Genomic DNA, 26,260 nt, shown 5'->3' with positions numbered 1-26,260 from the left:
GGGATGGAGAGGAGAGGGGAGGGGAGGAGAGGAGAGGGGAGGAATGGAGAGGAGAGGGGAGGAGAGGGAAGGAGAGGAGAGGGGAGGAGAGGAGAGGAGAGGAGAGGAGAGGGGAGGGATGGAGAGGAGAGGGGAGGGGAGGGGAGGGGGCATGATGAGATGCAGCTCCGTTCAGAGGGCTGCTCGGGCTCTGAGGGACCAGTGTCTATCTGAGAGTCAACGTGAAAGCATGGCTGAGGGAGAGGGAGCGAGAGAGGGGGGGGGGGGGGGGGGGGGGGGGGGGAAGCGAGGAAACAAGAGCCCACTGTCACGGTATCTTAGCAACCGTCTCCCAGGTGACGGCTGGGACTGACATCACGTCCTGCCGCTCGCAAAGCCGTGCCAATCCAAGTCCGTGTACACAATAATGCCAGAACAAAAAAAAAAATGTGTTACAAACCAACCGACCCGCAGACCCAGCGCTCCGCGTGGCCCCGGCCGGCGAGGGCGATATCTTGGCGCGCACGCGCACGGGGAAAGAGCCTTTCTGCGCTGGTGTTTAAGCAACGCGTCGCGTCCGGCAGCTTGCTGCGGTTGCGGCCTTCTCCCTAGCTCGACCTACCGTTAGGACGTCTGTGGCGTTGAGCGAAGCGAGTAAACCCAAACCAAAACACAACTGACGCGCCGAGTAAATTAAAGGAAATGATAATAAAAAATAAAAAAACGATGATGGGCACATATGCGGACTTGTTAGCGTGTGCGCATGCGGTCAGCCTGACGGGCGCACGGGCCAGCAGGAAAACGCGGCCAAGTCACACCATCTGGTGGGACTACTTGGCGCCCAGGGCAGCACTATGGGTCCATGACATATTGGACTAGTTAAAATTAACACAGTGGCACCGCTCGACAGCAGCAGGAGGGGGAGGAGGGAAAAAAGATCAGTACTATCTATTATTTGTGTCTATTTCTGTCAGAGAGAGAGAGAGAGAGACGGAGAACTGCGGAGCGGGCCCTCACCCTCCACACCGACACACCACCGGTTCCGTTAGCAGAGCCTCGTGACAAAATCGCATATCTTTAAGTATTTATTCTAAATTAAAAAAATAACATTCTAACAACAACAAAAAAGAAGGTAAAATGGCAGCAGAGTGAAAATACACCAGTTTTTAATAATACAATATCAGTTTCAATACCAATAGATGTTGGTAGGTCAAAGGGCGTCTTTTGTTGCAGACAGAGTTTGTGGTTTCCCTTTGGGCATCCTGAGACTCTGGTGGCTGTGGCCACTCTCTGGACTGGTGTGGGGGGGTGGATGTGGGTGGGGGGGTCTTGGTGTTACTGGTGCAGGACGCCGTGGGGGGGGGGGTGGTGATGCTAACGCTAGCTTAGCACACCGTCAATAACCAGTCAGTTGCTCAGTCCAGTAGAAAAAAGTCCAAAGCGCTTCTGTTGGCCTGAACCACCGCGGTGTTGCAGCATTTGCTGGCGAAAACATTTAAATAAAAAAAAGGCCACGGTGTACACACGAGTACGTGTGTTCGATCCCCCCGGCGAAGCGATGTCTCGAAGAACGAAATGAAAATGTGTAGCGGTAAAAAAAATAAAAGAAGGTTGGGGATAGTGTTGCGGTGCGGTCAGATGAGGTCCATGAGATTATCGTCCTCCATCACGCTGGACACCTGGGGCATGCCTGGCTGGGCCACGGGGCCCCTCTGGCCCCCCGCCATCATCATCTGACCTGCAAGGCAGAGGTCAGGGGTCAAAGGTCAGGGGTCGGAGGGTGAGGAGGAGAACCCTCTATAAAGTCTCTGCTGCAGACAGAAAAAAGTAGCACTCGCAAAAGTGTGTGACATTGACATTCACACACTCTCATGTTATAAGTACATGTACATTGAGGGCATTTAGCAGAAGTTTTTATCCAAGGCAACTTACAATCCAAGCTGGCCAGAAAAAAGACAAACAATATATCGCTGTCGGTACATAGAACCAAGTGCAAAGCACTAACCATCTCTAGGTTAACCCATTCCCCGTATACAACAGGGACAGCTAGGATAAGATGCTTCGCAATGCTAAGTACTACGTAGGATTGATAAGTAAGAGCAATAGTTTTATTTTGATTTCATTAGTTTAAATTCAGTGTGAACAGGGCCTCACATGTATAGCACTATAAATACTTTAATCCTGGACGACAAAGGGGGAGGATTCCTCTCATCTTCCACCTCAACAGAAATGTGTGGAGTATGCTTTGGGTTGTGTGTTCGTTTCTCAGGGGAAAGGGGCAGAGACAGATGGCCAGGGGAAGGCAGACAGCAATACACTCTGAGCTGCAATGTTGTGACACTAAAAAGAGCTGCACTACTTCAGACTAGTTTGAGCTAATGACGACAAATGAACACCATAATCTAATCTGTAGTTGTAATCTGTTGTACATGTTTTGAAATAGGAGGGTAAATGGTAAATGGACTGCATTTATACAGCGCTTTCCTAACCAGTGGCCTCTCAAAGCGCTTTACAATACGGTCTAACATTCACCCATTCATGCGCACATTCACACACTGACGGTGGTGTCAGTCACGCAGGGCGACAGCCAGCTCGTCGGGAGCAGTGAGGCGAGGTGCCTTGCTCAGGGACACCTCGATGCTGACCTAGCACGAGCCCGGGATTGAACTAGCAACGCTTGCGGTTACCAGCCAACCCCGCTCTACCTCCTGAGTCACATGCCGCTCAAGGTACAGTAGTCGCAAATTGGGGAAAAACATAAAAAACGTTTTAAGTCCTCAGGCCTAGAAAACATTCTTTTACAGGCTGGGAGAATTCCCTCCAGACTCTCCTATAAAGGTAGAGAGAGACGTAACGATGCAGATCTGCATTTGAGGAGTGCAGCCTGGCTGTTGGTGAAACAGTTTAAAGGAGAGGGTACGTACTCAAATGTACTCCACGGCAGAAAAAGTGTTCACGTCGCAACTTTGCCCATATGCAAAATGTAGAATTATGCCGTTTTAGTCCTTTAAACCAATGCTTAATTCATACCACTGCACATTGCAGTCATTATAGTTTTATGGTTATTGGAATACGTTATCGCGAATAAGGAGTCCATTACTGTCCTTATTAATAATTGTTGGCCTTCTCTCCCAATGTAGTGCCTTACTAATGACTTTGCACATAAACTATAGGCTCCTCTTTGACACTCCCAGACCACGGACACAGAGCTACAGCACCCCTTACCCAAAGAGAAGGAGGTGATATAACACAATGTACGCAATTACAAACCAAACAACAAAACCTAAAAAGGAGCCGTTGAGCCTCTATTCCTGCACACATTCAGCCGAACGTTGACTAGTGGCGAGATGTGAACCGAGGGATCGCCGACATGGATTATAAAGCTTAACAAGCGATCAAACCTAAAAAGGAGTCGTCGAGCCCTCTATTCCTGCACACACTCAGCAGAACGTTGGCTTGGTGTGTATCGAGTGATCCCCAACGTGGTACTGTACTGCCTCCAGTCGCCCGGCTGTTCCCGACCCACCTGTCATGGGCTGCCTCCACTGTGCCTGCATCTGAGCGCCCCCTACTGGGGCCTGGTGGACCAGCTGGGGCCCCAGGCCCGGGTGAGACATCATGCCTGGCATGTGGGACACGCCCCCCTGCTGGGAGAGGGAGGGGGAGAGGGAGGGAGGGGGAGAGAGAGAGAGAGAGAGAGAGAGAGGGATGGGGGAGAGAGAGAGAGAGAGAGAGACAGAGAGAGAGAGAGAGAGAGAGAGAGAGAGGGATGGGGGGAGGGAGAAAGAGAGAGAGAGACAGAGAAAAAGAGAGAGAGAGAGAGGGATGGGGGAGCAGGAGAGAGAGAGAGGGATGAGAGAGAGAGAGAGAGAGAGGGATGAGAGAGAGAGAGAGAGAGAGAGAGAGAGAGAGAGAGAGAGAGAGAGAGAGAGAGAGAGAGAGAGAGAGAGATGAGAGAGAGAGAGAGCGAGATGGGAGAGAGAGAGAGAGAGCGAGATGGGAGAGAGAGAGAGAGCGAGAGCGAGAGAGAGAGACATGTTAACTGAGGCAGAGAGGTAAAACAACAGCATGAACGTGTGCGGGCCTCAGAGCCGCTGCAGGTGAGATCGGAGCGTTGTGTGCAGCGAGAGAGCAGAAAAGAGCAGAAGAGAGAGCAGGATTCGGAAGATAATAAACAACCCTAAACAAGGCCCCGATCATCCCTCTCTGCTCCCTCCCCCCCCCCTCCCTCCTCCCCTCCCTCCCTCCCTCCCTCCCTCCCTCCCTTCCCCCCCCCCCCCTGTTCCAGCGCCGTTGAGAGGCACCGCGGTCCACGCACCTGCGATCGACAGCTGCGTTGGAGCCGTGCTAACGCCGCCGCGGGCGTGCACGCTATCGAGCGTTAAGATGGACTTTGTCGAATTAGTCAGGAAGTGACGCCCTGCTATGCTTTAAATCGTCGTCTCCTACGGAGGCAGCCGGCGCGGTCAACCGGAACAAACCCCCCCCTCACAGAGCGTCACCTCACTGACGGCGGACTAGCGCATTCTAACAGGTTACACACAAAATCCCACCTCTTTAGATCGTCTCTACAGCAACTAACTGTGATGCAATTTCCTTTCTCTTTTGTTGCTTTTTTCTTACTGGCTGCTGTTGGCTGAGGAGGAGGCTGCGGAGCTGCGGATTGGCTCCTGGGTTGGGGAGGCGGAGCATGGGTCCCTGGGGCGGGGCCTGCCCCCCCTGATTGACCTGATTGAGCGATGCGCCGCCGACCGGGGGCTGCTGATTGGCTGGACCCGCCGCCCGCATCGTCATCTGCATGGACGCCATACAGGGAGCGTCAGTCGACAGACAGCAGGATACAGACAGTCGGTAACATCACGCATTTTTCCAACGCGAACAAACGCGTGGAAAAAGTCGGCGGCGCCCTCGGCACATCCGGTTCCAACCGACCTCGCTGGGTGACGACCGTCGGGCCGTCTTTGTGAACGGTTTCGCCGTGAGATCAGTTTTAACGGCGGTGAAACCGATATATTTTTTCTTGGTCACACGGTTCACCGTGTTTACCGGGCGACACATGCAAGGCGGTAGGGCGGTTTCACGGTTTCATGCGTCGTCGGGAGTGCGTGTGCGTCACGCCCTCACGCCGCCCGAGGGTCCGAAGGCCGGGCGGCGGGCGGGCGGGCGAGCGAGCCTCGGCGCCCGCGGTCCACGCGGGTCCCGCTACGGCCTCTACATGCTGAACGAACCCCACCCCCGCACACGCACACGCACACACACACACACACACACACACACACACGATATCGCCCACAGGTACGGTGAAACCTAAATCAAGACAGACAAGCGGAGACCAGGAGAGGCGGGGCTTGGCGGTGAGGGGCGGGGCTCACCAGTGTGGCCTGTCTCTGCTGCTCCTCCATCAGGGTCACCTGACTGGAGGGAGGCATGCCGCCCGCCACCACAGACTGGAACACAGAGAGAGAGCAGAGGGGGGGGGGGGGGCGGAGGTGGTGGGCGGAGGTGGGCGGGGTTGGAGGGTGTTACAGGTGACGTATTATACCACCAGGTGTGGGTGGGATTAGCCACAGGCCTCTGAAGATTAAGCCCCGCCGCCGAGCCCTCCCGGTTCCCTCGGTGAAATGTCCAATGGAAATAACACGGGGGTTTGGGATGGTCCTACATGACAAACGCTGTAGGGCGCCGGAAGTCAAAGCTGCGTCACGTTTTCAACTACACACTTTTCCCCATCTGGTTTCGACTGGGTTTTTGGAATTGTCTGTGCCGCTAAAGTAGCAAACGATCATTAATGCTACTTCCGCGCCACCTACAGAGTTTGCCATGTAGGACCATCCTAAACCCCCGTGTTATCTCCCACAGACATTTGACCGAGGGAACCGGGAGCCTCGGAGGCGGGACTTACTCTTCGGAGTTCTACTACGCGCCGTTTGGAAAATCTGCCTCTTCTGACATCACAAGTGGGCGTGCCCACCTAGATGTGCGCTGGATAGATCGGTCTACCAGCCGACCCAGTGGACTGTGAGCAAACGTTGCTCGTCTACCCGTCACACATCTAGGCGGACACGCCCACTTGTGATGTCAGAAGAGGCAGATTTTCAAAACGGCTCGCGACGGCCAATCACGCTCACACCTGGTGGGATGATACGTCACCTCTGAGAAGAAGAAAGGCATGCAGATGTGAGAGGGAAGGGGGGAGGGGGGGGGGGGGGGGGAGGAGGAGGAAGAGGAGAACCGTAGTGAAGGAGGAGGAGGAGGCAGTAGTGCAAGCGAGGGGAAGGTGGGGGGGGTGGGGAGGGGAATCGGGGCGGGATCACAGACCTGCTGTTGCACGTTGCCATGGGTGACGGGGAGTGGGACGTTGGCCCGGTTGAGGAAGTTCTGGTTGGGCGGGACTTGGCCGGGCGGCATGGGACCCACGGCGCTGCCCATCTGTAGAGCACACAACAGGATGGGACCAGGGGGGAGGAGAGGGGGGAGGAGAGAGGGGGGAGGAGAAGGGGGAGAGAGGAGAGGGGAGAGAAGGGGAGGAGAGACGGGGGGAGGGAGGGGAGGAGGGACGGGGGTAGGGAGGGGAGGAGAGACGGCGGTAGGGAGGGGAGGAGGGAGGGGAGGTTCGAGCTCTATGGATTCTCAAGCGGCCCCTCCATCATCGGCGACACGCCACCGTACAACACGACCCAGCGCATCAAGCCTTCTCAGGGGACCCCGCCTCCCCGGTCTGCCTGAGACCACCGGAGACGTGCTCGGTCGGTACTCTGCGGACAACTGTCGCATGGCGGGCGGAGACGGTGGGGGAAGCCGTCCTTTGAAGACGCGACAGCGTGAATGATTTATCAAGTGTTGCGCGGCGAATGCGTGGATTAATATTGAGGCTGTGTGTAAACACGCGCCACATGTATACTCTCTTGTTAGAGTTCATAATGGAGGTATCGCGACCGAGTTGTCAACACAATGCGCAGTATACAAGTATAGGATATTAATGGAAAAGCTGTTCTCAGTTTTGTGTGTGCGCGTGCGTGTGTGTGTGTGTGCTAGATGAATTGACGAATCAGCTTCCATGTTGAACATCGCAAGGCTTTTGTGCGCTCATCACTTTAGATAAATTACCTGGAAGCATTTCTACTTTGAGGAGTCGGGAATGCTTTTTAGGTATTCCAGTTTGCCGTTTTACTTCCTATCACGAAATAAGCGCCAATCTGGCTCGTGAGCAACAAGACTCGGGGGGGTTTGAGCGGGCCTTAACTACCAGTCCAAATTGAAATTTTAATCATGTTAAGATCGCTCTAGCATCTCCCCATTAACGAGGCTGCTCTGAATGTGCCACGGCAAACACAAAAAATAAAAACACAAAGACATCTTCATTATAATTTCATGTTCCAGGCATCCTCCGTATGCCTTCACAGAGACACACTCACGTACACACTCACGTACACACACACACACACACACACACACACACACACCCTTTACAGCTGCATAAACTGTAGGTCCAACGCCGTTTACACAAACACACGGAGCAATTAACTGGCTCAGTAAACAAAAGCCCAGCAAACGTTTACAGGCAGCGGCCGAGACCGCGAGCAGCGAGCAGTCACCTCGCCGAGGCATCGAAGACACATGCGCGACATGCGCGTGTGCGGAATTTGCAACACTGGACATGCGGTATTTTGAAAAAAATATATCGTTATTTAAAATGTAAAGAAGATTCTGACGGCCAATCACAGCGCTGATCCGCCTGTAGCCTCCCGCCTCCACCCTTGACCAAGCCAGGGACCCCCCCCAGACCTGGCCGACACCCCCACCCTCATCCCCCTGATTCAGTCCGCCTATCGGTGCTGCAACGCCCGCCTGATCGTTATTCTCCTCCTTCTTTACAAAAATCACTTTTTTTCGCACTCATTTGTGGGCATGAATATGATATATCCCATGATGCATCATTACACCTACACAATGATTCTATTAGCCGCGGCGCGACGCAGCGATGATTTAGGGCGTCATTAGTCGGCCCGCGAGGCGCTCGCCTCAAAATGGAATTAGCGGGTCGTAAACCAATTTGGAGCGCGCTGCTGTTGCTGCTAGCGCGCGGAGCTAGCTGCGATGTGTAGCCCGGGCGACTAAGCTAGTGGAAAGTAGGCCGGGACTTGGGGGGGGCCTGAGTGCTGTGATGGGCCGGGCTTTGGGAGGCTGTGTCGGGGGGGGGGGGGGGTCCCTGGAGGCCGGAGGGCACTCCTGATGCTCCTCCTCTCACCAGAGACACAGCTCTGCTCTCAGAGTCTGTATCCCATCTTCCCCCCCCCCCACTTCCAGGGCTCGGCTGTTTCGCCGAAACGTATCGACCCGCTGACGGCCTAACCCCTTTCTGCGGCCCCGATAACACGTACCATAATATAATAAATACATATAATAACAGGTACCCCTATTCAAGAACAGGAGGGTTGGAACTAATGGCCAGAGTAGGGAACGGGTTCCGTGAATGCTCTTTGCGGTTTTTAACATCAGGAACCACCATTGATTTATTTGTCAATGATTACCCCTTTTTCTGTCCAGTAAATAGACACATGCAAACAATAACTAGTACTTTAAGGTCATTTAGCAGAGACTCTCAAGTGTGCACATGCCCACACACACACACACAAACACGCGTGTAGCCACACACACACACAGACACACACACCCACAAACACACACACACACACACGTGTACCCACACCCACACACACACACACAAGCGTGTACCCACACACACACACGCACACAGACAGACACGTGTACCTACAAACACACACGTGTACCCACAAACACACACACGTGTAGCCACACTCATTCACACACAAGCGTGTACCCACACCCACACACACGCACACAGACAGACACGTGTACCTACAAACACAGACGTGTACCCACAAACACACACACATGTACCCACACACACATGTGTACCCACACACACACACAAGTGTGTACCCACACTCACACACACGCACACACACACACACACACGTGTGCCCACACACACATGTACCCACACACATGTGTACCCACACACACACACAAGTGTGTACCCACACCCACACACACGCACACACACACACACACACGTGTGCCCACACACACACACACACACACACATGTACCCACACACACACACAAGTGTCTACCCGCACCCACACACGCACACACACACACACACACACGTATACCCACACCCACACACACACCCACGTGTACCAATATACACACACACGGGTACCCGGCACCCACCTGTCGGTGCTGCTGCACCTGCTTGTGGTTGGTGATGACCTGCCGGATGCCGTTGACGAAGCCGCTCTGGTCGTTGGGGATGAGCCCCATGAAGATCCTCTTCTTGGACGAGTACAACAGCATGAGCACACGCACCTCGCAGGGCGAGGTGGTGTGGGGGAAGTGGACGCAGCCCGCCTGGGGGGGAGGGTATAGGGGGGGGCACAGGGTCAGAGGAAAGGCCCAGGTGACAGGGGGAGAGGGGACAGAGGGTGGGAGGAGAGAGAGTGTTGAAGATCCCACACGAGGCTTTCTTTAGGGTCATCATTCAATTTGGGGGTACTTCTAGAATGGCCACCCGTCATTGGTCAACGAGGCGACGGGAACGACGACTTCAGTAACTGGCCTCTGTGGCCATAGAGTCACACAGGGACTGTGGCGCTGTACGCTCTGTGTGTTTCAAGGTGAACATGTCTTGAAATACACTGCGCCTTAAAGTTTGTCTATGTCTACGGTCTAACCCCTACCTGCGCCTTAAAGTTTGTCTATGTCTACTGTCTAACCCCTACCTGCTCCTTAAAGTTTGTCTATGTCTACGGTCTAACCCCTACCTGCGCCTTAAAGTTTGTCTATGTCTACAGTCTAACCCCTACCTGCTCCTTAAAGTTTGTCTATGTCTACTGTCTAACCCCTACCTGCTCCTTAAAGTTTGTCTATGTCTACTGTCTAACCCCTACCTGCTCCTTAAAGTTTGTCTATGTCTACTGTCTAACCCCTACCTGCTCCTTAAAGTTTGTCTATGTCTACTGTCTAACCCCTACCTGCTCCTTAAAGTTTGTCTATGTCTACAGTCTAACCCCTACCTGCTCCTTAAAGTTTGTCTATGTCTACTGTCTAACCCCTACCTGCTCCTTAAAGTTTGTCTATGTCTACTGTCTAACCCCTACCTGCTCCTTAAAGTTTGTCTATGTCTACAGTCTAACCCCTACCTGCTCCTTAAAGTTTGTCTATGTCTACTGTCTAACCCCTACCTGCTCCTTAAAGTTTGTCTATGTCTACTGTCTAACCCCTACCTGCGCCTTAAAGTTTGTCTATGTCTACTGTCTAACCCCTACCTGCTCCTTAAAGTTTGTCTATGTCTACTGTCTAACCCCTACCTGCTCCTTAAAGTTTGTCTATGTCTACTGTCTAACCCCTACCTGCGCCTTAAAGTTTGTCTGTCTACTGTCTAACCCCTACCTGCTCCTTAAAGTTTGTCTATGTCTACTGTCTAACCCCTACCTGCTCGTTAAAGTTTGTCTATGTCTACTGTCTAACCCCTACCTGCGCCTTAAAGTTTGTCTATGTCTACTGTCTAACCCCTACCTGCTCCTTAAAGTTTGTCTATGTCTACTGTCTAACCCCTACCTGCTCCTTAAAGTTTGTCTATGTCTACTGTCTAACCCCTACCTGCTCCTTAAAGTTTGTCTATGTCTACTGTCTAACCCCTACCTGCTCCTTAAAGTTTGTCTATGTCTACTGTCTAACCCCTACCTGCTCCTTAAAGTTTGTCTATGTCTACTGTCTAACCCCTACCTGCGCCTTAAAGTTTGTCTATGTCTACTGTCTAACCCCTACCTGCTCCTTAAAGTTTGTCTATGTCTACTGTCTAACCCCTACCTGCTCCTTAAAGTTTGTCTATGTCTACTGTCTAACCCCTACCTGCTCCTTAAAGTTTGTCTATGTTTACTGTCTAACCCCTACCTGCTCCTTAAAGCTAGGATAGGTTATTTAAGTTAGAAGCAGGACTTTGGGAGATTGTGAGGGATTAGGAACGTTTCAACAAGCACTCGAGCAGCAAGGACAGGGAGACAGAGACAGTGGTACGGCGCCGTTAAACCAACCACCTTGCAGTGACTGTATGGCAGCCTGTTGAAACGGCCGTGTTCAACAGCGGGTGGAGAAAATGCAGACTGCGACGTTGGACTGATGTTGCCAGCTCAGACCTCTACATTTACATTAAGGGCGTTTAGCAGACGCTTTTATCCAAAGCGACTTACAATAAGTACGTTTGTCAGAAGAAAGAGAAACAATATATCTTTGTCGGTACAGTAAGGTTCATAGAACCAAGTGCCAACAAACCTTCCAGTAACAATTCATGCAAATCTTAATCTTATCTTTCGTTTCGTTGTGTTTGCATTTAAGTCAAAAGGATTTGACCGGATAGCCCATATCACTGCTCTGCACCCTTCATCTGAAACGCGTTGTTTCAGGGTTTGGTTTTCCCTTCGTGCTGCAGATCAGTCCTAAAGGCTACAGTGAGGTTTTAACGAGGCCACAAACCCTGAAAGGTTAGCTGATGACAGCTCCGTCTGAGGGGGGGGGGGGGCTCTCGTCTTCTGATGCCACTAATTAAAAGAGGAGGGCCACGCTCGGGGGGGCAGGACCGATATAGCGGTGTCCGCGAGCACACGCAAGAACTTATCCACTCAGCGTTTGCTTTGGTGGCTGTGCTACATTCTACTAACGCCGACGTGGTCTTGGTGGGACGTATTTTCGTTACCAATTTCTGTTTAAAAAGATAACGGTAAAGTGATGGGTAGGCAGTGTGCCAAAGGAATTGTGTTTTTTTTTGGCAACAATGATGGAGAGTTTCCAAGAGGGACCGAATTTGTCGGTGGGCGGCGGATTTAACTTTCTTTTTTCCAGATTAAAATGATTAGTTGGACAGAAGCAAAGTGTAACAGGGTTAACCGCATTCATTGGACGAGTTTTGCACGAGGCTATAAATACCCAAGGCATTTCTCCCGTGCCCCAGCGCGTGATTAGCATTACACAGGCCATGCATCACAATTAAAAGCCTGCTATGCTAACACGGTCGAGTGCCATTAAAACAATTTGAGAATTTTAGTTTGGATTACACCGCAGCACCGAGGGGATTTCAGTTTGCGCTGGGATTTGCGATGTGCACCTGGCGCCCTCTAGAGTCCAGAGTTGGAATCGCAGCCACACTTTTTCCACCGCACAAACCCTTAACACAAGTCTACAACGTTATGAATTGAAGAAAACGCGTTGATATATTACTTTTTAGTGTTGCGGATGTGCTAGTGTGTATTTAAAAGAAGCAATAGAGGAATAATAAACGAAAGAGTGAGAAAAATGACGCGCGGACCCAAGATAAAATGGACGACTTACGAATCCGGCGGCCATGATGCGGTAGAGGCCTTTCAGCGACTCTACGTCCTTATTGGTGAAGAGGAACTGCACCATCCGGGAGTTCCTGAAGAGGTGTCCCAGGGTGGTCTGCGGGGGGGGGAGAGAGAGAGAGAGAGAGAGAGAGAGAGAGAGAGAGAGAGAGAGAGAGAGAGAGAGAGAGAGAGAGAGAGAGAGAGAGAGAGAGAGAGAGAGAGAGAGAGAGAGTCGTTAAATCAGCACAACTTACCATACGGTTAACTCTGCAGTCAGGAATGGCGACGAGCAAAATCACACATTAAGGGGCGCTATATCAAGCAGACACCATTTTGTCTTCCCCCTTTATAGACTCCATCAGTTTTGCTTGGCTGCTGCCCCTGAATTGCTGCTCTATCCTTCTGGGATTCAGCCAATCGGAGCGTAGTGGGCGGGACTTGTAAGGGGGAGACTGATGACAGCCGTGAGACCAGTTTGAGTCGCAGACGACAACCTGACTCCGCCTGAGAAGTACCTTCAAGGTAAAGAGTCCGCTATTGAAGCCCTGTTGAAAAAACGGCCAGAAATCTCTGTTCCAAAATGAACAACATAGCCATGTTACGGTCGGAAACGTTATCTGCCTCGTGATTGGCTGAGATGCAAGTGACCCCGCCCAGTCTCTCTTTAGTTGCATCGTTCTACCCTGCTTTAAAGAGGGAGATAACACACACACACAGACACACACACAGACACACGTTTGCATTCAGTCACATCCCAACACACACACACAAACCTGCATTCAGTCACATCCCAACACACACACACACACACCTGCATTCAGTCACCTCCCAACACACACACACACACACACACACACACCTGCATTCAGTCAGATCCCAACAAACACACACACACACACACAAACACACACCTGCATTCAGTCAGATCCCAACACACACACACAAACACACACCTGCATTCAGTCACATCCCAACAAACACACACACCTGCGTTCAGTCAGATCCCAACACACACACACACACACACCTGCATTTAGTAACATCCCAACACACACAGACACCACTTAGTTAAGGTCTAGCCAGAGCAGGAGGCCCCTGCGTTGCCTCAGCGGGCCCCTAAACCCTTTGGCCCGCGGCCCGTTGGTGGAGCCGTTAGTCCTGGCCTCCCAGGGAGAGATACATAAAAGCGCCGCCGCGTTGATGCAACGCTTGGTCCCCGTCCAAAGCAATACAAATAAAAGAGGGAAAAAGCCCTTGCTTGTTCCCCGGGCTCCTGGCCACCGCGACGCTAAGAGAACACCGAGGAAAACTTGCTGATCGAGGTCTAGACTGCGGGCGGAACGAGGGCCATGCCATCTCTTTAATGGGCCAGAGGCACTGCCTGTCTGTCTGTCAAGAGTGAGACGGGAGTCTCTCTCTCTCTCTCTCTCTCTCTCTCTCTCTCTCTCTCTCTCTCTCTCTCTCTCTCTCTCTCTCTCGAGAAACCAACTACCCCTCATGTAAATGGCTCCTTGTCTGTCAGTCAGGAGTGAGAGCGGAGACATCGTTCCTCCTTGTCTCTCCTCCTTCTACTCCTCCCGCCCTGGGACAGCCTTGCGGTGTTGCTCCTCTTCTGAAGGCTTTGCTGACTCGTGCTCATGACACCGCCTGCTGGTAAAGTGCTTACGGAACACTAATGCTAATCGCGAAAGAGTTGTTCTGGAGAGAGTGTCTCTCAGGAATATAAGTTTTATTGTATAGAAGTCTCCGGGAGGATCAGAAGTTGCTTTGAAGTGTGTAGGAGGAACGCAGGTGATGCTAACACATTTTGAAGTGTAGGGGCACCTGAAAGAATTAAAAGGGGAATGCAGAGTCATCAGTTTGTTTTGGATAGAAGTTTCAGGACATTAATGGCGAAGCTCATCCTAAATTATTTAGGAAAATAAAAGGGGCGCTAATGTTAATGGACTGAGATTACAACACGCTTTTGTAACCTGCAGCCACTCAAGTGCTTTAGAATTAGGGCCTCACATTCACCCAGTCATATACATTCACCCATTCATACGGTGGGTCAAGGTTAGGTATCTTGCTCTGGGACAACCTGACTCTTAGCTAGGAGGCGCCAGGCATCGCACCAGCAACCACTTCCTGCTAGACATCCTGAGTCTGCGGCCCCCATCATCACTCAAACCCAAAGTGGTTCTGTAGACGTCTATCTGGACCAACGGCGGTAAAGCTCAATCCTGAGCGGTTCTCAAGGACGTTTCTCACCAGCAGCTGCTGTGGGATGAGCTGCATGATGAGCTTCTGTGGCCACTGGTCCGTGCTCCTGGGGGAGAGATGAGAGACAGAGGGGAGGGGGGGGGGTGACAGAGATGAGCTACGACACATCAGCCCCACGCAGCCAGCATAAATCCAACCAGGTCACCTCCAGGTGAGTCTCGAGACATTAGTCTGCTTTCAACTGTGTCTTTCTCTGTCTCTCTGCGTGGCTGCAACAGTAGTGTGACGCTAACATGACGCTAACATGACAGTACTCACAGGTTCTCCCCCTGGTTGACCTGCACCTGGCAGGGCAGCGAGCGCGTGAGCTTGATGGCGGAGTCCATGGAGGAGGCCTTGGGTTTCTGTGAGGGGGGGGGAGAGCAGCGGGAGACTGAGGAGATGCTTCATTTTGGGGAGAAATCCTCGCTCAGCACAATCACCTCAACCCCAGGCGATGACTAATGTTTCTTCTTCCCCAAAATAAAAAGAATCTCAAAAACACAACAGAGCCTGCCGCGTCGGAAGAATGCAAATTTTCCAAGACTGATAACCGGGAGCCGGGGGGAAATAAAATAAATAAAAACCGACGCCCATGCATCTTCGGAGACTCGATACGGCATCAATAATTCATCCATCTCCCCGTGGGGCCGGCTGGCAGGGCTCAGGAACGTCTCCTGTGTGCTGCGCTGGGGCTTCTCCGCCGACGTGGAGCGACACCGGCGGCCGAGCCAGGAGCCCGGGCCAGGAGGGGGGGGGGGGGGGGGGGAGAGAGAGACAGGACGGGGGGGAGACGTGGGAGACCGAATCTCCTGACCGCTATAACGGAACACCGACTAATAACGAATAGAATAAATGAAACGTCGAGGTCTGAATCTTCCCTCTGTTAACGGGACGTGACGCACACACAGAAGCCAAGTTGGCAGAGGGAAACCTCAGATGAATTGCGATGCACTGCGTTAGATTCACTGTTTATTGTGGAGGAGGGGGGGGGGAGTGCCAACGCTCCGGCCAAGAGCGTTGGCATCCCTATGGGAGTGCTGCGGTTCCGTAATCAGCAATTTCTCCAGCTCGGTCCGGTGTGTCAACGGCCGAACTTTCCTCCTCAGAGTTACAGAGAAGAGCGTCCGCCGGGTTTGAATAGGCGAGCTCAGATAAACAGCAGGGTTTTACGACGTCGTTCCGAGCCCGACGTTAACGGAAAGACTCTGCGGGGTAGAAAAGCGTTCTACCCCGTTCTAATCCTTTTAAGGATTTGAAGGGGGGGGGGCGATTTAGGAACTTCCTAGTAATCCTGTCAATCATGTCGAGGGGGTGGATGTTGCTATTGTGAATCAGTCTATCAATAAACACAAAGTCCTCCAGGGGGGCCTGCGTGGAGAGACATCTGTTGGCGTTCCCCCCACCCCCCCCCCACATCGATCAGTGCTCTGACCCTAGGCTGAACCGATACCAGCGGAAAATAAAACGAGATTCATCAAACTCTGGACCAATCGATAGCCGGCCTTAGACCCGGGGCCGGGGGGGGGGGGAGACTATGTGGCGATGGTGGACGCCTTAATGAGGTCATAACTCGCATAACGCAAGCGGCCGCTTCATTCCAAACACACACACACAAATAAAACCACGTCTATTCTGCAGGGCTTTTGGCCGTTTAAGGTTGATGAGGCGAGTTGGTGGTGGAGGCCGACGAGAGTTTGATTACTCAAAGCTAGTTAAAGATGGTTAATGGTAACTGGACTGTATTTATACTGTACAGCGCTTCTCTAACCAGTGGCCACTCAAAGCGCTTTCCATTATCGCCTAGCATTCACCCGTTCATGCACACACACCGACGGCGGTGTCGGCCACGCAAGGCGACAGCCAGCTCGTCAGGAGCAGTCAGGGTGAGGCGTCTTGCTCAGGGACCCCTAGACACTAACGCAGCTTGCCCACTGCATCCGTCCGTCAAAGGACGACGGAAGGCATGTCTCACGGATGGGGGAGTGGTATTTGCCGACGGAGTCACGATCTGGCTGACAGATTCGTTGCAGCCTGAAAAGTTACAATTTTCTCAACTTCTGAACGCAAGAGACGAGGCCGACGGAGCGAACGGACCCACAATGCATTTCAGGATCGGCCCATGCAAAGTCAATGAGACCCGTCAACGGACGGATGCAGTGGGCAAGGGGTGTTAGCTAGGAGGAGCCGGGGATCGAACTAGCAACCTTCTGGTGACCAGCAAACCCGCTCTACCTCCTGAGCTACGCGTCGACCACGTGGTGAAACCCGTGTTAGCGTCCACCAGCTAGCGTCTGTCTATGGACTCACCTCTTGCCATTCCAGGACCCCGCTCCACGCTACGATCTTATTGGCTCCCTGCTGCTGTCCAATCACGTTGGCGTTGACCTGGGCACCGGACACACCCGGCTGGGAGTGGAGAAGGAGAAGGGGGGGGGGACAGAAACACGGAAGAAGAAGTTTACTTTGGAATTCGGATCACCGTGTGAACACTGGAGTCGGGGGGTGTGTGTGTGTGTGTGTGTGTGTGTGTGTGTGTGTGTGTGTGTGTGTGTGTGTGTGTGTGTGTGTGTGTGTGTGTGTGTGTGTGTGTGTGTGTGTGCGTGTGTGTGCGTGCGTACCATGCCGGGCTGCACCGAGGGCGGCGCCTGCTGATTGGCCGAGGCCTGTGGTTGGGGCGGGACTTGCGGAGGAGCCTGTGGCTGCTGATTGGGCGGCGGAGGTCCTTGCCCCGGGAGCTGCTGCTGCTGAATGGGGGTCACCTGCTGGGGCATCATGGGCGTGGTCGTCGTGGTGACGGTAGACAGGCTGGGGCCGGGTGGGGGCAGTTTGACGTTGAAGGGGCCTTGGACTGGACCAGGGGGAGAGGGTATAGGAGTTCACTTGAATCAATATATAAATCAAACCATTTTTAATTTAACAGAGCGCCATCCTATCACAAACAACAGTCAAAGTAAAAAACGGTTATATAAATATATATAGCAGTAACATCAAAATGTATATATACACTTTCAACAATATGGTGGCAATTTTACAACGGTTAGCCTTTTACCACACAGGGGGAATCCTTTAAGAGGCGATCCCTCATGAAATGGACATGTGTCTAGGACAGTGTGACAACGTTAAGGACCAAGGTGTGTTCGTTAAGAGACCCGTTAAACCGCCAGACGAGACGGACCATGAATCATGTGGACGTGGAGGTAGCCTGGCCTTTGCTACGGTGGTTGTAGGGGGAGGGAGATGATTTGTTACACAGAACCATCTGGGAAGTCTTCCATGGAAACTGATAGTGGAAAAGACCGGGCCCTTTTCCCATCTAGATCACACGGCTCCTCCCCGGACACTGATTGGTCCGGACCACAGCCTGGTCGGCCACAAACGCTTCATCCCCTGAAGCCTGGCATATGGACTCTCCCATTAGGGTGGTCTAGCTGGGCAAGTAAGTAAGCTAGTTTTCTGCTTAATCTTAAATACATTGCACTTTCTACAAAGCATTTCTTTTACTTTGCCTTTGTTTTTCTTTTACCTATCTATTTTATTACTTCATTTTATTGAATGTGAAAAAGCCTCATGGATGAAAAGTGCTATATAAATAAAGTTGCTTTTCCTTGCCTAGGTAAGTAATCTAGCTAGGTAAATAAGCTAGGTAGCTAGGTAAATAAGCTAGGTAGCTAGGTAAGCAAGCTAGGGAGCTAGGTAAATGAGCTAGGTAGCTAGGTAAATAAGCTAGGTAGCCAGGTAAAGAAGCTAGGTAAATAAGACAGGGAGCTAGGTAAATAAGCTAGGTAGCCAGGTAAAGAAGCTAGGTAAATAAGCTAGGGAGCTAGGTCAATAGGCTAGGAAGCTAGGTAAATAAGCTAGGTAGCTAGGTAAGTAAGCTAGGTAGCTAGGTAAATAAGCTAGGAAACTAGGTAAATAAGCTAGTTAGCTAGGTAAATATGCTAGGAAGCTAGGTAAATATGCTAGGTAGCTAGGTAATTGAGCTAGGTAGCCAGGTAAGTAATCCATCCAGGTGAACTCACAGCGGCTCTTCTGGCTGTTGGCCGCCTCCACGGCCATCTGAGCCGCCGCCTGGGCCGCCGTGATGGAGGGGGTGGCCTGCAAGGGTTGGGGGGGGGGGTGGACACCAGACAACATCATCATCATCATCATCATCATCAACAACAACAACAACATGAGGATGCCGACTGCAGGTACACCGCCGGCACCCCCTCTCCTGGCTCTTACCTGGTAGGCGTGGCTGGGGTTGATGGGTGGGGGCTGTGGTCCGGGCCCTAGAGGCAGGATGGAGGGCAGTGGCTGGGGGGGAAGCACCGGCTTCACGGGCCCTGGCCCCCCGCCGGGAGACACTGGGGATAAAGGACAGCAGAGGAAGAGACGTCACACAGGACGCTCCTCACAGCCGTGTTGGCGGTGCTGCTTTTTCAGACTGATCATACTAATTGAAATCATGCTAATTATGGTATGCATGTTCTCTCGGGGGCAACACCCTTCACTCTGACCGGCAGCGGGTCTGCGTATAGGTCGGAATTAGCCAGGCTAACGCCAGACCTCATCTCAATCTACATTGAGATGAGGTCTGGGAACCACAGATTAATTTTCTCGTATTTGAGGCGTGGTTTGCGATTGCCCGGAGCCGTTTATTGGGCGCTACGACTGTCTATCAAATGAGTCTGTACGTAGCTCGCTAATCGTATCATTTATACCAGATGACGTATGTAGAGCGACAGAAATTCGATGAGGAAGAAGACGATGGGTGTGTCGCATAGACGTCGTCCTCGTCTTGCCTCCCTCCCCGTTCTGTGATTGGTTCCCTATCTCAGGGGAAAATCTGATCCATGCGCGCAAGGCGGCATGGGTATACCCAGGCTAGGTCGGAATATGGTCGGAATGAATCGGCCGCCGATTCTTGACAGGCTGGGTACCTTATTCTTAGTTTCTCTAACTTTAGAGTACACGTTTGTACACGACACAACCGGACTCGTTCACTACTTCACTCACTTCACTCACACTACAGCCCGAAATTCACTCCATGGCGTGTTTGCATAATGGTTGGTTTGTGATTGTCGTGTGGAGGAGAAGGACGTGAGGTTCCTCTAACGGCCAAAACTGGACTTTAGCTGGGTCTATAGTAGTGTGGAGGGAGAATGACCTGCCACCATTCTAAGCCGAGGGAACAGATGTGATTTCATTTTCGTAATTAAATCACATTTGCAAGGCGGTCGTTTGAGTGCCGGCCTCAATGGGCCGAGTGTGGCTCATTTCCGCTGTCGTTTGCAAAAACAATGGGGGAAAATTAAATCGACGCCCTCAAAACGGTCGCAGAGTTACCAAAGGATGGGTGGTGTGCAAGTTCTCATGTGGAAACATCCATGTGTGTGTGTGTGGTGCCTCTCATGCGAGTCCTCCGTGTGTTTGTATGTGGTGTCTCCCCCATGGTAACCTCCACCCGTGTGTGTGTGTGTGTGTGTGTGTGTGTGTGTGTGTGTGTGTGTGTGGTGTCTCCCCCATGGTAACATCCGTGTGTGTGTGTGTGTGTGTTTGGTGTCTCCCCCTGCGTGTGTGTGTGTGTCTTCCCCATGTGTGTGTGTGTGTCTCCCCCTGCGTGTGTGTGTGTGTGTCTCCCCCGTGTGTGTGTGTGTGTCTCCCCTATGTGTGTGTGTGTGTCTCCCCCATGTGTGTGTGTGTGTCTCCCCTATGTGTGTGTGTGTCTTCCCCATGTGTGTGTGTGTGTCTCCCCCGTGTGTGTGTGTGTGTCTCCCCCGTGTGTGTGTGTGTGTCTCCCCCGTGTGTGTGTGTGTCTCCCCATGTGTGTGTGTCTCCCCCGTGTGTGTGTGGGGTCTCCTCCATGTGTGCGTCTGTCTCCCCCGTGTGTGTGTGGTGTCTAGCCCATGTGTGTGTGTGTGTGTCTATCCCATGTGTGTGTGGGTGTGTGTTTGTCTCCCCCATGTGTGTGTGGTGTTTCCCCCATGTGTGTGTGTGTGTCTCCCATGTGTGTGTGTGTGTCTTCCCCATGTGTGTGGTGTTTCTCCCCCTGCGTGTGTGTCTCCCCTGTGTGTGTGTGTGGTGTCTCCGACTTGTGTGTGTGTGTGTGTGTGTCTCCCCGTGTGTGTGTGGTGTCTCCGACCTGTGTGTGTGTGTGTGTGTCTCCCCCGTGTGTGTGTGTGTGGTGTCTCCCCTATGTGTGTGTGTGTCTATCCCATGTGTGTGTGTGTGTGTGTGTCTCCCCCGTGTGTGTGTGTCTCCCCCGTGTGTGTGTGTGTGTCTCCCCTGTGTGTGTGTGTGTGTGTCTCCCCCGTGTGTGTGTGTGTGTCTCCCCCGTGTGTGTGTGTGTGTGTCTCCCCCTGCGTGTGTGTGTCTCCCCCTGTGTGTGTGTTTCTCCCCCTGTGTGTGTGTGTGTGTGTGTGTGTCTCCCCCGTGTGTGTGTGTGTGTCTCCCCCGTGTGTGTGTGTGTGTGTCTCCCCCGTGTGTGTGTCCCCCCCTGCGTGTGCCCCTCTCACGTGGCAGAGCGATGCCCCGGACCAGCACCATGTGGAAGGGGTCCTGGGTGTAGTCCTGGTGGGACTCGGGGGCGCCCCCCGGGGGCGAAGCGCGGTCGTACAGCGCCCGCAGCGCCGGCAGCTTCCGGGGCGCCACCACCGAGAAGTTGATCCCCCGCTGGGACACGGACGGACACACGGACAGACACACGGACGGACACGCGGACGGACACACGGACAGACACACGGACAGACACACAGACAGACACACGGACGGACACACGGACGGACACGCGGACAGAGACAGCGACAGACACACGGACAGCGGACAGACACGCGGACGGACACGCGGACGGACACGCGGACGGACACGCGGACGGACACGCGGACGGACACGCGGACAGACACACGGACAGACACGCGGACAGACACGCGGACAGACACGCGGACAGACACACGGACAGACACACGGACAGACACGCGGACAGACACGCGGACAGAGACACACGGACAGACACACGGACAGACACACGGACGGACACACGGACAGACACACCGACAGACACACCGACAGACACGCGGACAGACACGCGGACAGACACGCGGACAGACACGCGGACAGACACACGGACAGACACACGGACAGACACACGGACAGAGACAGGGCGGTTAACCTCTGATATATATATTGTATGCAATACATATGTTGTAATATACAATAGTGACGCTATTGGACACAATTAATTTTCATTTTTCTGTTTCTTTTTTTCCTCGTTAATGTAAAGGGATTGGGACTAATCAAAGGCGCTGATGTCGTATTATTACTATCATGATGCCATCCTTATCCTTACTGGCCTGGTGTTGGTTTAAAGGGGACGTATTATACCACCAGGTGTGAGTGTGATTAGCCATTACAAGCCGTTTTAAGAATGTTCAGCTTCTGACATCACAGGTGGGCGTGTCCACCTAGATGTGTGCTGGATAGATCAGCCTACCAGCCTACCCAGTGGACTGTAGCAAACGTTGCTCATCTATCCGTCACACATCTAGGTGGACACGCCCACCTGTGATGTCAGAAGCTGCACATTTTCATAACGGCTTGTGATGGCTAATCACACTCACACCTGGTGGTATAGTATGTCCCCTTTAACAGAGGGCCAGCTGATTGGGTGAGCGGCCCTGAGTGACAACCACAATGCCCGCCTCCGACTGGCTACTCACGTCCCTGATGATGTTGACCAGGTTGTCGGCGGTGCAGCCGACGTAGGTGACGCTCTCCACCGCAGGGAGCAGGTAGGGCGGGGAGTTACACAGCAACACACACACCTTATGGGTCTGCCCACTGGCAGAGACAGACAGTCAGAGAGAGAGAGAGAGACGGACAGAGAGAGAGAGAGAGAGAGAGAGAGAGAGATAGGGAGAGGCAGACAGGGAGAGAGACAGATAGGGAGAGAGAGAGAGAGAGAGAAAGAGAGAGAGAGAGAGAGAGAGAGAGAGAGTAATTTGAAGGCATGTTTTATTTTATGACTTTATAATGGGGGATCATATAAAGTTTGTGAACGTGTCCTCCCAAAGAACGCTGCTGGTCGCTACAACCAACCGCCAGTCCCCTTTGTGTCCCTCACAGCACGAGCACCAGCTAATGGAGCCGCGACACCAGACTGGAGCAGTTGGCTGGTGACCAGGTCAGGGTTCAGCGTTAAAAGGTTTTCCTACAGCAAGACCATTCTGACTGGCTCTTGCTCAAAATAATCCATTTAATCACACACAGTATCATAACGACCTAGCTCTAAGTCACACACCATGAAGTGCTTCGTGCTCGTGCCAAATAACAAACACTGGGGACTTAGATTTGATAATGCAAATATATCTACATAAAAATAAAAAATCAGATATTTCATCCACTGGCTTACATTTGCTCTCTCATCTTCTTGAAGTCATCAAAGAGCTGCAAGGCGACCGAGAGCCCTTCAGCGATCAGACTGCAGCTCTCCGCACCTCCTCCCATGAACCTGGGGAGGAAACCCAGAAGAGAGACACCCTGGAGTTACCAACGACCGGGAGGGTACCCCGTCAGCGAGGGCACAGAGGGGTCGGGCGCCGGGACCACGGAGGAACACGTGACCTACTGAATGCTGTCGATCCAGGACACGAACTCGAAGGCGGAGCTGGTGGGGGCGTGGCACTGGGCGTAGGACTCTGGGGCGCAGTCGACGGTGTTGAACACCACCAGGCCATACTGGGTTCCTCCATACTGAGAGGGAGGGGACAACAGGATCAGCTTATCAGCAGTTTGTTTGCATGCACTGGTCACATGCGTAAACGATAGCAGGCAAGCCGGCTCTGACGCAAGCAATTTACTTCAATAGCGTACCCAGATAGAGTTTGGGTCATCATTCCTTTTACCAGCCTAAGAACAAGTGTCTTAGTCCAGCCGAACACTGGAAACTATCAGAGCTTAATACAACCACAATACACATGCACGACTGATCTTGAATCTGGGCATGTAAACACACCAAAATCGGATTATTCAGCCAAGTGAACCGAGGTCTGCAAGTAAATGTACTGACTGAACATGCAAGACGTTCTTTCTTGAAGCAAGACACAAAAAAGTAGCAAAACTCACATCTCCACCAAAATCTGTCTCAGCCGGAGGGCCACCGTTGAAGTATCTGTGACCACAACACAACAACCATTAGTCTCGGGAATAATCATAGGCTTGAGAAAAACAACCAAGAGAGAGACACTTACTCTATAGCGGGCAGGATGTAATTCTTCCTCAGGGATTCAAAGTAGGGTCCGAGATTAGCGGTCCCTTCGATCACAAAGACCACGTCCGCCACCTGGTTGGCTCCCGACTTCACCGATGGCTCCATCACTGCCACCATGGGTCTGGACCAGACACACAAGTGGGGACCACGAATAGGATTAAGAGACATGGTTGTTATGTAATTGTATTTGGGTAGCCCTTCATCACAGGTAGAGTCTCAAAGGCTTAATATATTTATGACACCCCCCGACCCTAGCCCTCAAGAGGGCAATAAAAACGCCCTTATGAGGAAGGAATACATCTTGAGGAGGAACGTAGAGTTGAGGATCCCTGCTTCTAGGGATTATCAGGAGTGCAATGGGTTACATACATACATACATACATACATACATACATACATACATACATACATACATACATACATACATGCTTAGTGTGCATACATACATTCATACACACAGGCAAAACATTTGAAATCGGTGATAAAAAATGACATCCATGATTGTATCAGGGAAGAAACGCAGTGTCAACAACCGGTCCTGTGATGGTTCACAGGCGTCCATCCACCTCCCTCCTGGTTTTCACATCGAGTTTTCCTACTAAACTAATCCCAGAGAAGATCCCGTGATACAACACAAGTAAAGAGTGCTGTAGACACGGGGACAATTCAGGCATGCATCTGAAATTCAACGTTTTCCAACTTGGGGAAACAACATGCACTGTCTGATAGCCGTAGCCGCCTAGCTAAGGCGGTAATGTAAACGCGATTCAAACACGATCCGACGTCCCGGATGAAATCCTATCCTACTTGTGTTTCTACACTGACCTGGTGTTATTGGACTGCCGATGGACGATTGATGATTCCGTCTAGGGGTGTGTAATGAGCGGACAGTAAACGATAGCACTCGTAGCACAACCATAGACTCACTGAGAAACACAACGGAAGCTCAGCAGGATAACACGCTCTTCGGTCGACTAGTGATGCCTGGGCTGTTAAATGAGTGATCGACTGTTCGCTGGCTGTAATCTGGTCTAGAATAATATATATTTTTTACTGTTCATGTTTGACTGTATTGCACATGAGCGTGCACATACACATATACACACACACACACATACATGTACATACACACAGACACACATACACACTGTTTGACACATGTATTATCCACTGATGGAAGTGTAAATAAACCTAGAACTCCGGAAAACTCTTAATTAAAATATCCCTACAGCACATATCCAGTAGATGTCAGCAAAGAGTCAAAATGTGTAGGAATAATTAAACCTCACGACTGTATTCCCCATAATGAAATGTTATCACAGAGAGTGGCTGCAGGCAGCCCTGCAAAACAAATGTGCGAGAGCCAAATATTTTTTTTACGATGGTACTAACTTCGAAGTGCTCCCCCCCCCCCCCGTAATGTGGCTCCACACGAGCCATATGTTGCACCTATATAACGACTTATTGGATGTTTTAGACAGCCGTCGAGAAGGCCTTAAAGATGCAATGTAACAGATGAACAACAACAATCATTTTCAGATCTTCACAATTCCCTTCACTGCTCATTCCGCGCGTCAGACGCCCGTGCAGAAGAGCCCGGGCGCGGCAGCCGAGCAGAAGAAGCTCCCGGCGGAGTGCGAACTCATGCGCGCTGCTCGCTCAGCACAATGCGCCAGCAGCTAACCTGTAGTTGAAACGCCAGTTCCAACAATAGCATTCCCCCTCTTCCCCGGTGGCACTTCCAGCCAGCCAATCGCAGGGCCGCGGCCGGGTGTTGAGCTCATCTAACTCAAAACCCTCCCATGGATGGAACTTGTGTTCTAATATCTTCAATCCCGTCAGAGCAGAACCTGTGTGGAGTGCAGCGGAGATGTGCTGGGGCGGCGGCACTACTGCCGCGTCTAGCTTGTCTGAGGGAAGAAGATACGCCCGCGGCGACTCCATACAAAACCCCCGTATAGCGCTCCTCAATTGACATGAGCACCATGGACAAATTCAATTAAGACACAGGGTTTTTGATGTTTGTGTGTTTGTGCCTGCATGCCCGTGTGTGTGTGCGTGTGTGTGAGTGTGTGTGTGTGTGTGTGTGTGCGTGTGTATGTGTGTGTGTGTGTGTGCGTGCCCGTGTTTGTGTGTGCATGACTGTGTGTAGGGATGTGTGTGCATGCCCTTGTGTGTTTGTGTGTGTGTCTGCATGTGTGTGCGTATGCCTGTGTGTGTGTGTGTGTCCGTGTATGTGTGTGTTTGTGTGTGTGTGTGTGTGTGCGTGCGTGCATGCCTGTGTGTGTGTGTGTGTGTGTGTGCATGCATGCCTGTGTGCGTGTGTGTGTGTGTGTGTGTGCATGCATGCCTGTGTGTATGTGCATAGCTGTGTGTGTGTCAG

The 26,260-nt window shown here is 52.0% G+C and overlaps 1 protein-coding gene across 5 annotated transcripts; it reads right to left on the bottom strand.

Annotated features, from left to right (window-relative positions):
• Window positions 1–1,144: 1,144 nt before the first annotated feature.
• med25 (mediator complex subunit 25) lies at window positions 1,145–24,822 on the bottom strand. 5 transcript variants are annotated; one of them, XM_079745743.1, is made up of 20 exons: window positions 24,703–24,822; window positions 23,858–23,998; window positions 23,733–23,778; window positions 23,236–23,360; window positions 23,020–23,118; window positions 22,328–22,448; window positions 21,128–21,284; window positions 18,855–18,976; window positions 18,650–18,725; window positions 17,249–17,478; window positions 16,938–17,036; window positions 14,907–14,992; window positions 14,637–14,694; window positions 12,394–12,501; window positions 9,241–9,417; window positions 6,298–6,408; window positions 5,352–5,426; window positions 4,603–4,773; window positions 3,506–3,626; window positions 1,145–1,717 (listed from the first exon to the last, which is right to left on the bottom strand). In XM_079745743.1, exons 2-20 carry the CDS (start codon window positions 23,992–23,994, stop codon window positions 1,614–1,616), a joined length of 2,223 nt encoding a protein of 740 aa, XP_079601869.1. In that variant the 5' UTR covers window positions 23,995–23,998; window positions 24,703–24,822; the 3' UTR covers window positions 1,145–1,613. The 5 variants fall into 5 exon arrangements, with proteins under 5 accessions (XP_079601869.1, XP_079601871.1, XP_079601870.1 ...); XM_079745745.1 differs by lacking the exon at window positions 4,603–4,773; XM_079745744.1 differs by lacking the exon at window positions 5,352–5,426.
• Window positions 24,823–26,260: the final 1,438 nt, after the last annotated feature.

Source organism: Pollachius pollachius (genome assembly GCF_949987615.1).
Source record: "Pollachius pollachius genome assembly, chromosome: 11".
In the NCBI taxonomy this organism is placed as follows: domain Eukaryota; kingdom Metazoa; phylum Chordata; class Actinopteri; order Gadiformes; family Gadidae; genus Pollachius; species Pollachius pollachius.
The sequence above is the reverse complement of the archived record's forward strand: the minus strand, read 5'-3'. Positions and strand labels throughout refer to the sequence as shown.